This window comes from Hylobates moloch, unplaced genomic scaffold (genome assembly GCF_009828535.3).
Source record: "Hylobates moloch isolate HMO894 unplaced genomic scaffold, HMol_V3 SCAFFOLD_18, whole genome shotgun sequence".
In the NCBI taxonomy this organism is placed as follows: domain Eukaryota; kingdom Metazoa; phylum Chordata; class Mammalia; order Primates; family Hylobatidae; genus Hylobates; species Hylobates moloch.
The window spans coordinates 3725767-3738768 of record NW_026652293.1 but is presented as its reverse complement, the minus strand read 5'-3'; the positions used below and the strand labels follow the sequence as shown (position 1 = coordinate 3738768).

At 43.0% G+C, this 13002-nt stretch overlaps 1 protein-coding gene across 4 annotated transcripts in view; it reads left to right on the top strand.

The window, feature by feature from the left end:
- The window catches only part of HHAT (hedgehog acyltransferase), a 352332-nt gene that overhangs the window by 8849 nt on the left and 330481 nt on the right, over positions 1–13002 (top strand). For 3 of the 4 annotated variants that reach the window (XM_058430847.1, XM_032136964.2, XM_058430848.1), the window contains exon 2: positions 11351–11484. The exons of the other annotated variant lie outside the window; for it this stretch is intronic. In XM_058430847.1, coding sequence (XP_058286830.1) covers positions 11394–11484 — 91 coding nt within the window. In that variant the 5' untranslated portion in view covers positions 11351–11393. The remainder of the gene's footprint in view (positions 1–11350; positions 11485–13002) is intronic. 4 annotated transcript variants of the gene reach the window in all.

Here is a 13002-nt window from a genome sequence, read left to right as displayed (position 1 = left end):
CTTCTAGGGGACCCATCTTTGGTGGACCCCACAGAGGGGATCCTTATATTTTGTCTTCACAAAGAGCACAGTTCCTGGTTGTCAGTAGAAGTTCATTTGTATTTGTTGAATGAAGACATGGGTCTAAGATTTCATTATTTGAGTGCAGTTTCTGAAAGAAAAGTGATGGTCTTGTCCTCCTCTCACTGACACAACTGGAGCTTTGGGTTCAGTTTTAGGTAAATGTACTATACAGAGACAACTGACAGAAAGGCAGAGGATCTGGGGACAGGCCTGGTGGCTCACGCTTGTAATCCCAGCACTTTGGGAGGCGTAAGTGGGAAAATCACTTGAGCCCAAGAGTTCGAGACCAGCCTGGGCAACATAGACCACCCCCATTTCTTAAAAAAAGAAAAGGGTGTGGTGGCGCTTGTCTACAGTCCCAGCTACTCGGGAGGCTGAGATGGAAGGGTTGCTTGAGCCCGGGAAGTTGAGGCTGCAGTGAGCCAAGATTGTGCCACTGCATTCCAGCCTGAACAACAGAGAGTGAGACCTTGTTTCAAAAAGAACCTGGAACCAAGTCATTGAAGTAATGGTTGAAGGAATCACAGATGTTGGTCTGGAAGAGGGTTTGGATGGAGTAGATGGCATTAATTATCTTTAAACATTTGAAGCAGTATTATTGGAAAGAATAAAAAAGCCTTTTTAAGCATACTCAATAATAGTAATAGCATTAAGAACAACAAAGATAAGCATTTCAGAGTTTACTATGCCTAAGGCCCTGTTTTATCATTTTATAAATTCACTTAATCCTCATATCAGTCTTCTGAGGTTCGCTATTACTGTGTTTTACAGATAAGGAAACTGAGGCTCAGAGAGGTTATGCACCTTGTCCTAGGTCACACAACCATGAAGCAGCAAAGCTGGAATTCAATCTTTGGCATTCTGACTCCAGAGCCGCCCCTGAAACCATATCACACTATGCTGTCTCCATGCCTTTAGTTCCAGAAGGCAGAAAGGACTGGTGGCAGAAGAAATCCACCCCTGTATTTTTTAGAAATCTGTATTTTTTAGAAATACAGGGGTAGATTTCAAGGGAAACACAACAATCAGAACTGCTAGCCAGGCATAGTGGTGTGCACCTGGGAGGCTGAGGCAGGAGGATCACTTGAGCCCAGGAGTTAGAGCTGTTTGGAGCTGCAGTGAGCTATGATCATGCCACTGCATTCCAGCCTGGGTGACAGAGTGGGACCCTGTCTCAAAACAAAAACAACAACAAAAGCAAGAACTGCTTAGGAACAGAGTTTCTGTGCCTTGTAATGTTACTGGAAATGGTCAAGTAGGCTGTTATAAAAGGAATTCCCAAACTGGCTGGAGATGAGACCAAATGGCAACACTGATTTTGAAATTCTGATTTGGGAACATAAATTTTTTCCATTACATATGTAAGAAGGTAGGGAACAACCTTTGTGACATTTTATGTAATAAAGATCCATTGTGAAAGGTAGCTTTTCAACTAATTTTCCAGATTTTATTGATTAGTAACTATTTATAATATACCTGGTATGCTAGATGTGTCCCCACCCCTTTCTAAGGTACCCTGGCTGCTCCTCCCATAAAGAAGTATGGTCTGTTTTCTCCTCCTCCTTGAATCCGGGCTGGTCTTTGGACTTGCTTTGACCAATAAAGTGTTCTGTGAACTCTGGAGCCTGGTCCTTAAGGGATGTTGCACCTCTTGCTTCTGTTCTTTTGGAACCCCGAAGCCCCGCTGCTGTGAAAAAGCCAAGTCTAGCCTGCCAGAGGAGGAGCCCTGGCCTGGAGGAGAAGGGAGGTGACTTGCGTGAGCTGGCGCCAAATGCCAGACATGTGCATGAGGTCATCGTGGCCCCCTCCAGCCCCAATGGAGTTGTGGGATGACAAAAGTCACATAAGTGACCCCAGGAGGGACATGAACAGAACTGTCCAGACTGCCATCCCACAAAATCCTTAAAAAGAATAAATGTTCATTGTTCTAAGGCACCACATGTTGTGATGGTTTCTTATACAGCAATACATAACTGAGACATAATATGTTGGTGTGGATGTGGAAGTAGTGGGTATATATTTTAAAGTATTCTGTAATTAGACTTTTCTCCCCACTCCAGTGCACCTCTTCCGGTCTATCTAGTCATTCTTCTGTGTTGGCGAAACCTTTCTGGGTTTGGAGAAGTGTTTCCTCTTAGTATTATGTGGGTTGAAAAATAAGTCTTTGTAAGACTCTTAAATGGGGACCGTGCACAGTGGCTCATGCCAGTAATTCCAGCAGTTTGGGAGGCTGAGGCGGGAGGATCACTCGAGGCCAGGAGTTCAAGACCAGCCTGGGCAACATGGCAAAACCCAGTCTCTACTAAAAACACAAAAATTAGTGGGGCAGCACACTTTGGCCTGGGGGATAGAGCAAGACTCTGTCTCAGAAAAAAAAAAAAGAAGACTCAAGTGGGGTTTGGAGAGAATTGTGATATGGGAATCTGGACTTGGTGGTTTTCTTGGAGAAAATCATGTAATTTAGAGTCTACAAAATGGGGTTCAGTTTCATGAAAATTGGACCCTGGAAAAGGAAAAAGTCTCATACCGCTTTTTTGAATATGCTGGAATATGGCACTACTATTTCATTTTCTTTAAAGCTACTGTCATTTCAGTGGGCGTGTGCTTCTTTCACTTTTATTACTTGTGGTTTCCAGAGTGCTCATTTGTTCCTAAATTTAGAGCTATTTCAATTTTACTCTTATCTCTGCGTAACTGCTAACTTTCCCCTCTTATTTCCAAGGTAAATCGGTTTGGTTTAGTTTGCCTTTTTTTCAGTAAATCTTTTAAGGAATATACGTGAGTTAGATGTTTCATGTGTATTTTGATTGCATTTCACTGATTTAAATTTTTTTCATCATAGAGAGTGTCTAATGTTATGCATAACGTTTAAAAATTCTATTACATTTAGACCACTTATATTACCTTCTAGCTTACCTAATGGATTGATTTCATTATAGATTTTGGAAAAAATGAATCCAGTACACTCTGTAAGAATAGCGAGGTGGCCGAGGGAAGGCTCTGGAGTTAGACTTAGTGGGTTTGAATCTAAGCTTTGCCGCTTACCAGCTGTGTGATTTAGGGCAGGTTTCTTATCCTTTCTGAGTCTTGGTTTCCTCTTGTGTTAAGTGAGGTTATCAGAAGCACCAACCTCAAAGGTTTGTTATGAAGATTAAGTGAGATAATACTTGTAAAGTGCCTTTCAGCACAGGAAATCTGTAAATAGTACTTGTTATAATACAGCTATTACTGAAGCATAAGAAAACTCAGTAGAGGGAAATCTTCATTTAGGACATTAAGCAGTGAGTCAGTAGAATCGATGATGGTGATGCTGGTATGGAGGGATTGTTAGCTTAGTTATGAAAGCTGTCTTGTTAAAGTCCTCTGGTGCATGTGAGTATTGGGTTATAGCCCCGTTAGTGCTTGATATCAAGATTTAAAAGCAGAAAAAATTTAAAATGGAAGTGTTGGAATCCATCAGTTGCCTGCATCAGAAGTAAAGCTAAAGTACTTTTGAAATGGTGTTGGAAGTTGCTGGGGGGAAAGCATCTTGCAGCTGTTATGTTTATGTATGTTTCAGGCTTTGGCAAGGTGCGCTGTACTTTTCTTCCAAGATCAAGGTACGGGATTTCTGCCTGTATGACAGCGGGGGTTGGGAATTTTGGTTCTAATTTTTGCTCCATTGCTGGCTTCTCTGTCCGTGGGCAGATTGCTGCTTCTTCCTGAGCAGGATTCTGATTCCTGAAAGAGACCTAAAAACTTAGCCCTCCTGAGAGGATCAGAGTAGATGGCATCTTTGAAAGCAGGTGGGGTGTTAAATCCCAAAGTAAATGCAAATGTAAGTAGCTCCAGTATAGAAAAAGTTCTGTTAGCTGAGAGATTCTTGCCATTTTACGGCTAAGATTTTATTCTGTGGCCCTCTTGAGTTCTATAATTCTCAGATAAATATATTTTTTGAAATATTCAACTTCGGGGTGTTTGTACCCAATTTAAAGCTCCCTATTACTCCAGTCTGAATTCCTTCCCTCTGATTCCAGAGAAAACTTTGCTGTGATTTCCTTTAACATCTACTATTAAATGCATGTTCTATCACTTTGTCCTCACTTGCCTCAAAATTCTCACTCTTTTCAACAACACTTAGCTTCAAGGTCCTGTTGTCTTAAAGCTTTGGAGTTGCTGTTTTATCTTCTTCATCTTCCTCTTTTTTCCCCCTACCAACTTCTGGACTAGTTTGATGCCAGGGACAACTTAATTTTTCCCCATCTGTGTGGCTTGGTTCCAGCACTCTCTCCACTTTCACTAAGTGCCTAAATCATCAACCTCCCTGCCTCTTGGGTCTACCACAGCATCAAGGGGCTGCTTTGTAGAGCTTCATTCGAATAATTTTATGTACTGGCTTGCAAGCCTGAGGTTTCTGCAGGAAATAAAATTTAAACATGAAATCATATGTTTTAAGACTCCTTACCACTTGGCTCCTGTTCTCCCTTCCCTGAACCATCCACGCTTTCTCTTCTTTACAGTTCTGACCAGTATTCCCACACTGGGGAAGTGTTCGTAGACACATCTCGCCATCACACATCCCTACAACCCTCCTTCACTCTTACGTATCTATAGTGCAGTCTCGTTTGTGTAGGTTAATCAGGTAGACTGCTACCTAAACACAGGCTGTGTCCCTATAAATGGGCTGTTTTCTATAGAAACGATGCTGTCACTGCTGGTGACTTTTCCAGGCCATCTCACAGCTACCCACTTAGCTGATAATGTTGGTGCAGGACTGACTGCATGAAAACAGAAAAGAAGCATCACTTACACGTTTGAGTAGGAACCTCCTTGATTTCAGCCTGATAGCTCTGCCTAAAGAGGGACATGCTTGTTTAGAGCATGAGAAATGGGAACTTGATCATTTTCTGAGAGAGTTTTTGGGAACCTCTAAGGGCCTGGACATTTTAAACAGGTTCCAGTTATATTCCCAAATATACAGTTTTCCTTTTCTTTTACGTCGTGTCATAAATCCCTTAAGACATGTCTACTCTGATTTACTTTCTGGCTGCACAGCTGAAATAGGGAAAACAAAGTAGGGAAATAATTTTCCTGAGATAAGGGGCAAGTGTTGAAGGCCGAAAGAATGAGGGTCGTAATCAACTCAGCATACCGCTAGAGGCTGTATGAGTAAACAGCAAACTTTCTCATGAAAGCAGGTTGTTGGCAAACTGACAAACTGTGTCTGCCTCTCAGAAGGAATGCTGGGGGCAGTCACAACCCAGGCACAGTGTTTCTTGTGATTAGGCAACTCTGAAGCCTGTTAGCAATAACGTGAACCTGTGATCAATCAAGCAGCTGACCAATCATTACCACCTCCTCCGTGCTCTTTCTACCCAATAAAAACAAAGGGCTGTAGAAGCTCGAGGTTGCTGCCTTTGCTCGCTAGAAGCAGGGAGCTCTCTTCTTCTTCCCCTGGCCTCTTCCTTTAAAATAGTTACTTCTGTTTTAAGTTTTCATTTCTGCCTTCATCCTCTTTCGTTTAGTCTTCTAATGACGGTCTCAAATGGTAACCATGGCAGTCAGCGACAGGCAAGAGTTGAAAAGAGAGGTGTGAGGGAGACAGGTCTGTTAAGGAGGATGGGTGAGTGTCTGTGTGGTGGTGGTGTTTCGAGGTGGCATTCGTGTAATGGAGAGGTGAAAATGAAAGTGGAAAGTACTGCCTATCATTCCCTTGGGAGTAACAGAGAGCTAGGTGGTGAGGAAGAGGCACCGGCCTGAAAGCTTGCAGGTGGCCCCTGGTGATACTTGGCTTGCTGTCCAGGGTGGCTTTGGATTGGGCGTCAGAAGAGGAATGAGACATTAATGAAATCCCTGGGGATGCCAACCTCCTGAAAGAGGTCCATAGGCAGGTAGGATGGGCACACCCCAGGAAGGTCAGCCAGATTTCTTTGATTCAGGGAGAATATCAGGTTCAGGGCTAGATAGGCTCCTCGTGAATGAAATTCACTAACTAGTAACTGCTAATGTTTGTTGAGTGCTTATTCACTGCCAGGCCCTGGGCTAAGCATTTTACATTTAACCTCTTCAACAACCCTATGAGAAAACATCTGGGAGGCTGTTATCTACCCAAGTTCCTCAACCAATAAATGACAGAGCCTGGGACCCTCCCTGCACCCGCCCACCCCTCCTCCCCGAACCCCACAGGTGGGTTTGGTGCCAGAATGTATCACTGTGCTGTCAGGTGGAGACTATTTGGTTCAATCCCTAAATTTAGGGGGTGAGGGGACAGCTAGTTTCGCTGTTTAGTTATCTGCTGTTTTGCTGCTAGTTACTATGTATCTTTGTGTATATATCTACAAAACATAGAGCATTGTTGAAACTATGTTATTGTTTCCTTATACCACTGAGTAGAAGAAAATGGAGTTTCTGCTGGGGCCACTGTCTGTGGAGTTGGCACATTCTCGCAATGTCTGCAGGGGTTTTCTCTGGGTACTCAGTTTCCTCCCACATCCCACAGCTGTGCGCGTTAGGTGAACTGGCGTGTCTAAATGGTCCCAGTGTGTGAGTGTAACCAAGTACCCTATTAAGTTTTTCTGTGATGGCATCGAGTGCCTGTTGATGTTCATCTGTCCAAGGCAGGGGGCTCTGAATCTAGTCCCTTTTAAAGGCCTCATAAAGTGGCTTAGCCATCAACCCCCAATTTGGAATTCAAATTCAACAAAAGCCAGACATTCCTAGGAATCCCTGCAATTGCCTCCCATTTTGGGGAGCCTTTGGGGCCACTGTTATCTGCTTTCAGTAGGGCTTTTAGGGCTCCTTCAGCCTGAAGTCGAGGTTCAGAGACTAGACCTTGAAACAGTACAGGCACCTGTGAAAACTCTCCCCTACCAGGAGATGGCTTCGAGGCTACAGTTAATTTACAACCCAGTTGAGCCCCAGGTGTTGCCAGCCCGTTCACAAGATGGAGCAACAATTCAAGACGAGTCATCAGAACAAGTCATGCCGGCCTGCACTGCCTCACCCCATGCCACAACTTGCTTCCCCTTCTTAAACCTTTGCTTGGAAATTTGAAGTGGTTCCATTAAGGCAAGAGTATAGACCGTCTTCCCCATTGCTAGCTTTGGTCTGTAATCAAGTCACTTTCTTTCTACCATACCTCTATCTTGCTAATTTGTTTTGCAAGTGGTGAGCAGCTGAACCTGTGTTTGGTAACGAGTGTGGGGTGTGAGTATGAGTGGGTTCTGCGCTGGGATGGTATCCTGTCCAGGGCTGGTTCCTGCCTTGCATCCTGAGCTGCTGGAATGGGCTCCAGCTACCAGAGACCCTAAATTGGAACAAGTGGGGTGGAAAATGAATGAATGAATACAAATTAATAAAAATTTGTAAAGTCTATGATAATCATACAAATGCATGACAAAAAAAATGTGGTATGAAAGCGCTCAGTGAGCCTACCCTAATTGTAGATGTTTTGAACTGCATGGTGGCAGGAGGTGCTCCTTATAATTTTTGCTTTGCAAACATTTTATTCCTTGGTTTAACTCACCACCACTACAGCTGCCATCACTTGCTGATTCACCATACTTGGGTAAATAATGATCTTACCTGTGCTTATTAATCTTTAGGTGTATGTATAGCTCATGTTTATTTCAGTGTTTACTATTAGAAGTGTTTTGGTCTTTATTTAGATGTTTGATGTTTTTGTGACCAGAAATATGCAGTAGGAACTTACTTTTTGCTTATATCAATTAGCCTATGGTAAAATTAGTAGCATTATACATTGTTTTGTTTAAAGTTACAATTTTCAAGACCCTACTGGTGATGTTCAACAAGGACTCACTGTACAATCCAGCTAAGAGCAGCACTAAGCTGGGTGCAGTGGCTCACACCTGTAATCCCAGCACTTTGGGAGGCCACGGTGGGCAGATCTCCTGAGCTCAGGAGTTTGAGACCAACCTGGGCAACAACAACAACAACAAACTAGCCTGGCATTGTGGTGCATGCCTGTAATCCCAGCTACTTAGGAGGCTGAGGCAGGAGAATTGCTTGAGCCTGGGAAGTTGAGACTGCAGCGAGCTGAGATCATGCCACTGCACTCCTGCTTGGGCAACAGAGCAAGACCCTGTCTCCAGGAAGAAGAAAAAAAAAAAGCAGCACCAAAATGAAAAATTATTAAACTGAATTTTCTAGTTCCCTGAGGATTAAATCCTTAATGCAGGAGGATTGTCTCAGATAGAATGTCCCTGAAAAGCATCTAATGGCAGGCCTTCTAAAACTTTCATTCAGTCCACAAGATCATTTGTGTTCAAATATGTCGCCCTTTTAGGAGATCAGCTTTTTGCTAATCAGATTCTTCATGAGGCAAAGAGGTCATCCGATGTAATACCAACGTCTTTTGACAGGCGAGACATTAAATTATAACCAAGAAGTTAAAATTACCTTCCCACTAAAGGGAAGACTACCAAATTCCTGAAAAGTTCCAGAAAGGAGTCTTGTTATTCTAAAGATGAAAGTATTTAAAAATAAATTGTGAGTAGAAATGGATAAAGCTAGAAGTAGTTCTGAAAAATAGTAAGGAACTTGAGAAAGTGTTGTTGAAATACTAGGGCTTAGGCTTGCGTTTTAAAGCATGATTGATTGCTTCTGGATCTCTTAGGTTGCAGGAAAAGTCCAGACCAAACTTTCTGGGTGACTTTTAGGTAATGAAATGGGGCACTCTGGGTGCAAGACCGCTTATTTCTGAAATCGTGGTTTATCAAGGCTGAAGTTTATTTCCCTTCCTGCTCTGTCTCTCAGTGGCCTGAAGAAAGGAGTTTGTGTGTGCGGCAGATTCTAAGCCAGGCTCTAAGTCTGAGTAACTGTACACTGGCGTTAATGGGATTGGCCATGGCAGAGTGGAGGGGCAGGGGCCTGGGTCCAAAGACTTGGCTTGGAGCCTTGGCTCAGTTGTTTACTTATTTGTTTACTCATTTATTTAGAAAAAAATTGTACATATTTATGGTGTACAATGTAATGTCTAGCTATACATTGTGAGATGATTAAATCAAGGTAATTAACATACCCATCACCTTACCTGCTTATCATTTTATGGTGAGAACATTTAAGATCTACTCTTAGCACTTTTCAAGAATATAATACATTATCGTTAACTATAATCGCCATGCTGTATAATAGATCCTTAGAATTTATTCATCCTGTCCAACATCTTTTAACATCTTCCTGCCTTCTCCTCAAGCCCCTGGCAACCACCACTTCTGTGCGTTTGACTTTTTTTAGATTTCACATATAAGTGAAATCATGCAGTATTTGCTTTTTTGCTCTGGCTTAGTTATTTCTGGCTCTGTGACCTCATCACATTTGTCATCTATAAAATGCCTGCCTCCCCTGTTCCACTTCCACCTACTTCACCAGGCTGTTGTGAAAACAAAATGAGATAATGTGTGAATTCTGGGTTTTGGCATTACTGTCACATGTTAGAAATAGTTGGTGGGGTTGGTGGGGGGATGCTACTTAAAGTTTTGCTCTTATTTTGGCATCCACAATGAGACACACTTGAGAGGTTTAAGTAAAGCAGTAAAGGCCATAAATGGGTTTAAATTTAGTGAACTCCTTGTTACTTGGAACATTTGGAATAATTCAATTTGCTGAATTTTAGGACCTAACTTTCCCATACCTTCTCTATTACTTAGAATATAGTCATGGCTGCCATGGTGGAGAGATCTAGAATAGGAGAGGCTTAAACAACCTAGAAATGCATTTCTCTTTCTTGTAACAGTCTAGATCTAAGTAGTCTGGGGCACTTTGGGGCTTGGGGGTGGTACGTGGATTTGGGGACTGAGAGGCCTCTGTCTTGTCCATGTGGCTTTCACCTCTTCATCCACAGAGGCTGTTCCAATTCTGTTCAACAGGAAAGTGAGGGAAAGAAGGAGATGGCCACAGCCATGTCCCTTCACTCGCACCCTTTTGAATGGAGCTATTCAGGTGTCCACACTTAGCTACAGTATAGTGTTGGTGTCCAGAGGAAATTTTAATTGACGTGTAAGAAGAGAGACAATTCTGAAAAGGGGTAGTGAGGGGTGGTGGGTAACAAGCAGTGTCTGTCACAGATGCCTGTGGTTATGTCATTAACTGCCCTTTAAGAAATGAACAGATGAGGCCTGGCACAGTGGCTTGTGCCTATAAACCCAGCTACTCAGGAAGCTGAGGTGGGAGGATCACTTGAGGCCAGGAAATCAAGATCAGCCTGGGCAACATAGACCCTGTCTCCAAAAATACATAAATAAAGTGCATAGATGCATGGCAGACAGACAGGTTTATAGTATTCCATTATGATAATCAACTACAGGATGGCACTTGATTTCTTATATATATTTTTTGAGGCAAGGTCTCACTCTGTCACCCAGGTTGGAGTGCAGTGAGACAATCTCGGCTCACTGCAACCTCAACCTCTTGGATTCAAGCAATTCTCCTGCCTCAGCCTCCTGAGTAGCTGGGATTACAGGCAAGCACCACCATGCCTGGCTAATTCTTTTATTTTTAGTGGAGATGGGTTTTGCTGTGTCGGCCAGGCTGGTCTCGAACTCCTGGCCCCAAGTGATCCACCTGCCTTGGCCTCCCAAAGTGATGGGGTAACAGGTGTGTGCCACCATGCCCAGCTGATTTTAAGTTTTTATTTTATTATTACTTTTAGAGAGGGGATCTGGCTATGTTGCCCAGGCTGGTCTCGAACTCCTGGCCTCAAGTGATCCTCCCATCTTGGCCTCCCAAATTGTTGGGATTACAGGCATGAGCCACCATGCCTGGCCTATAGTATGATACTTGAAAGGGACAACAAGGATGGTGAACCTGTTGATTTAGAGGTTTGGATACTGTTTGTGCTTTTCAGACTTTTTGAAGCCATTTATTATTCACAGAGCACCTGGTAGTCCCTTCTTGCTATATCCCAGGCACTGTGCCAGGGGCTGGTGAGTCAGAGATCATGGTCCCTGCTATCTGAGGGTCCACTCCATGGAAGAGACAGGTATATTATGCGATGGGTAGAGAACTGCCTGATGTATACTCTGATGGGAGGCTGTGGGAACTCCTAGGAAAAGACCTGACCCCTCTGACAGGCAGGATGCACGTGTGTGGTATATGTATGCGTGTGTGTGTGTGTCTTAGATGCAGGAGATGGAGTAAGGTCACAGGGAGGAGGAAGCTTGATTGGGGTTGTATCTGTATCACCTTGAATAGTGATGGGTCTCCGGGAGTGTGAACTAACTGAATTGATGTTTAGATGCTGTTCTCCAGTGTCATGTTCATGGCTTAATGTTTTGTCTCTGTTTCTCAGAAACTCTCAGCGTAGGCATCGGGAACCTTCGTGCCAAGGAGCCATGCTGCCCCGATGGGAACTGGCACTTTACCTACTTGCCTCACTAGGCTTCCACTTCTATTCCTTCTATGAAGTTTACAAAGTCTCCAGAGGTAAGGCCCCAAGCTTTTCAGACCTCCTATCAAACAAGGAAACTCCTGTCAAAAAGAGGAGCAGAGGTGGAAGATTCAAGATGATCCAATAGTGTCAAGATGATGTGGGCCTTTATTTGCTTCCCCCTGTCTTGGATAGTTTGAATCAGTGACCTGAGTCCATTAAGTTTTCTACCCTAATCCTAGGTCTTTTAGGTGATGCTGTGGCTTGTCTTCTATAATTGGTGGGTTTGATTCAAAGGCTATTGAAGGCCGTGGAGGGGATTTGCATTCAGAATTCAAAGTAAACTCTTAAATTTCTCTTTCGTCATTACTCCTCTCAGACATGTTAGACCTGGGCTCATTTTGTCTTCTTGTTCTGTCATTTTTAGTGTGTTGCCTTTGTCTGAGTGTTGGAGATAAATCATCGTCAGGTCACATTCCAGCCCAAAGGAAGGGGAATGGGGGCCCTCCTTTATTTTAGCAGCAGTTTGGCAAGGAGCATTAGTCACTCCTGCTCACACCCAACTGGCCAGCACTGAGTCCCACAGGCACAGCTGGGAGGCTGGGAAATAATCTTTAGCTTGGTGGCTATGTGCTACCTAAAACTATTTTTTTTTTTTTTTTTTGAGACCTAGTTTCACTCTTGTCGCCCAGGCTAGAGTGCAATGGCACAATCTCGGCTCACTGCAAGCTCTGCCTCCTGGATTCAAGCAATTGTCCTACCTCAGCCTCCTGAGTAGCTGAGATTTCAGGTGCCCACCACCATGCCCGGCTAATTTTTGTATTTTTAGTAGAGACGTGGTTTCACCATGTTGGCCAGGCTGGTCTCAAACTCCTGACCTCAGGTGATCCTCCTGACTCAGCCTCCCAAAGTGCTGGGATTACAGGCATGAGCCACTGCACCCTGCAGCTGGGACTGCAGGAGTGCACCACCATGCCTGGCTTTAAAACTACTTTTAAAAAATAAAGTATATTCAAAATGGGAGGTGTCTGTTCTTACACCAATATCATAATGTCTTGATTACCGTAGCTTTACAGTAAGTCTGAAAGTTGGATAGGGGTCTTCTGTTATTTGTGTTGTCTATTCTGGGTCTTTTGCCTGTCTGTGTAAACTTTAGAGTCAATTTGTTGATATCTACAAAATAACTTTAGCCATAAAATAAAGATGTTTATAGCAGCTTTATTCATAATTGCTAAAAATTGGAAGCAATCAAGATGTCATTAAGTGGGTAAATGGATTAATAAGCTGTGGTACAGTCAGACAATGGAATTTGCCAGGATTTTCATTGTGGTTGCATTGAATCTATAGATTAAGTTGGGAAGAACTGACATCTTGACAATATTGAGTCTTCCTATCCATGAACATGGGCTATCTCTCCATTTATTTAGTTCTTTGATTTCTTTCATGAGAGTTTTATTGTTTTCCTAGTATAAATCTTATACATATTTTGTTAGATTTATAGCTGAGTATTTCATGTTTTGAGTGACAATGTAAATGATATTGTTTTAAATTTCAAATTCTACTTATTTCATTGC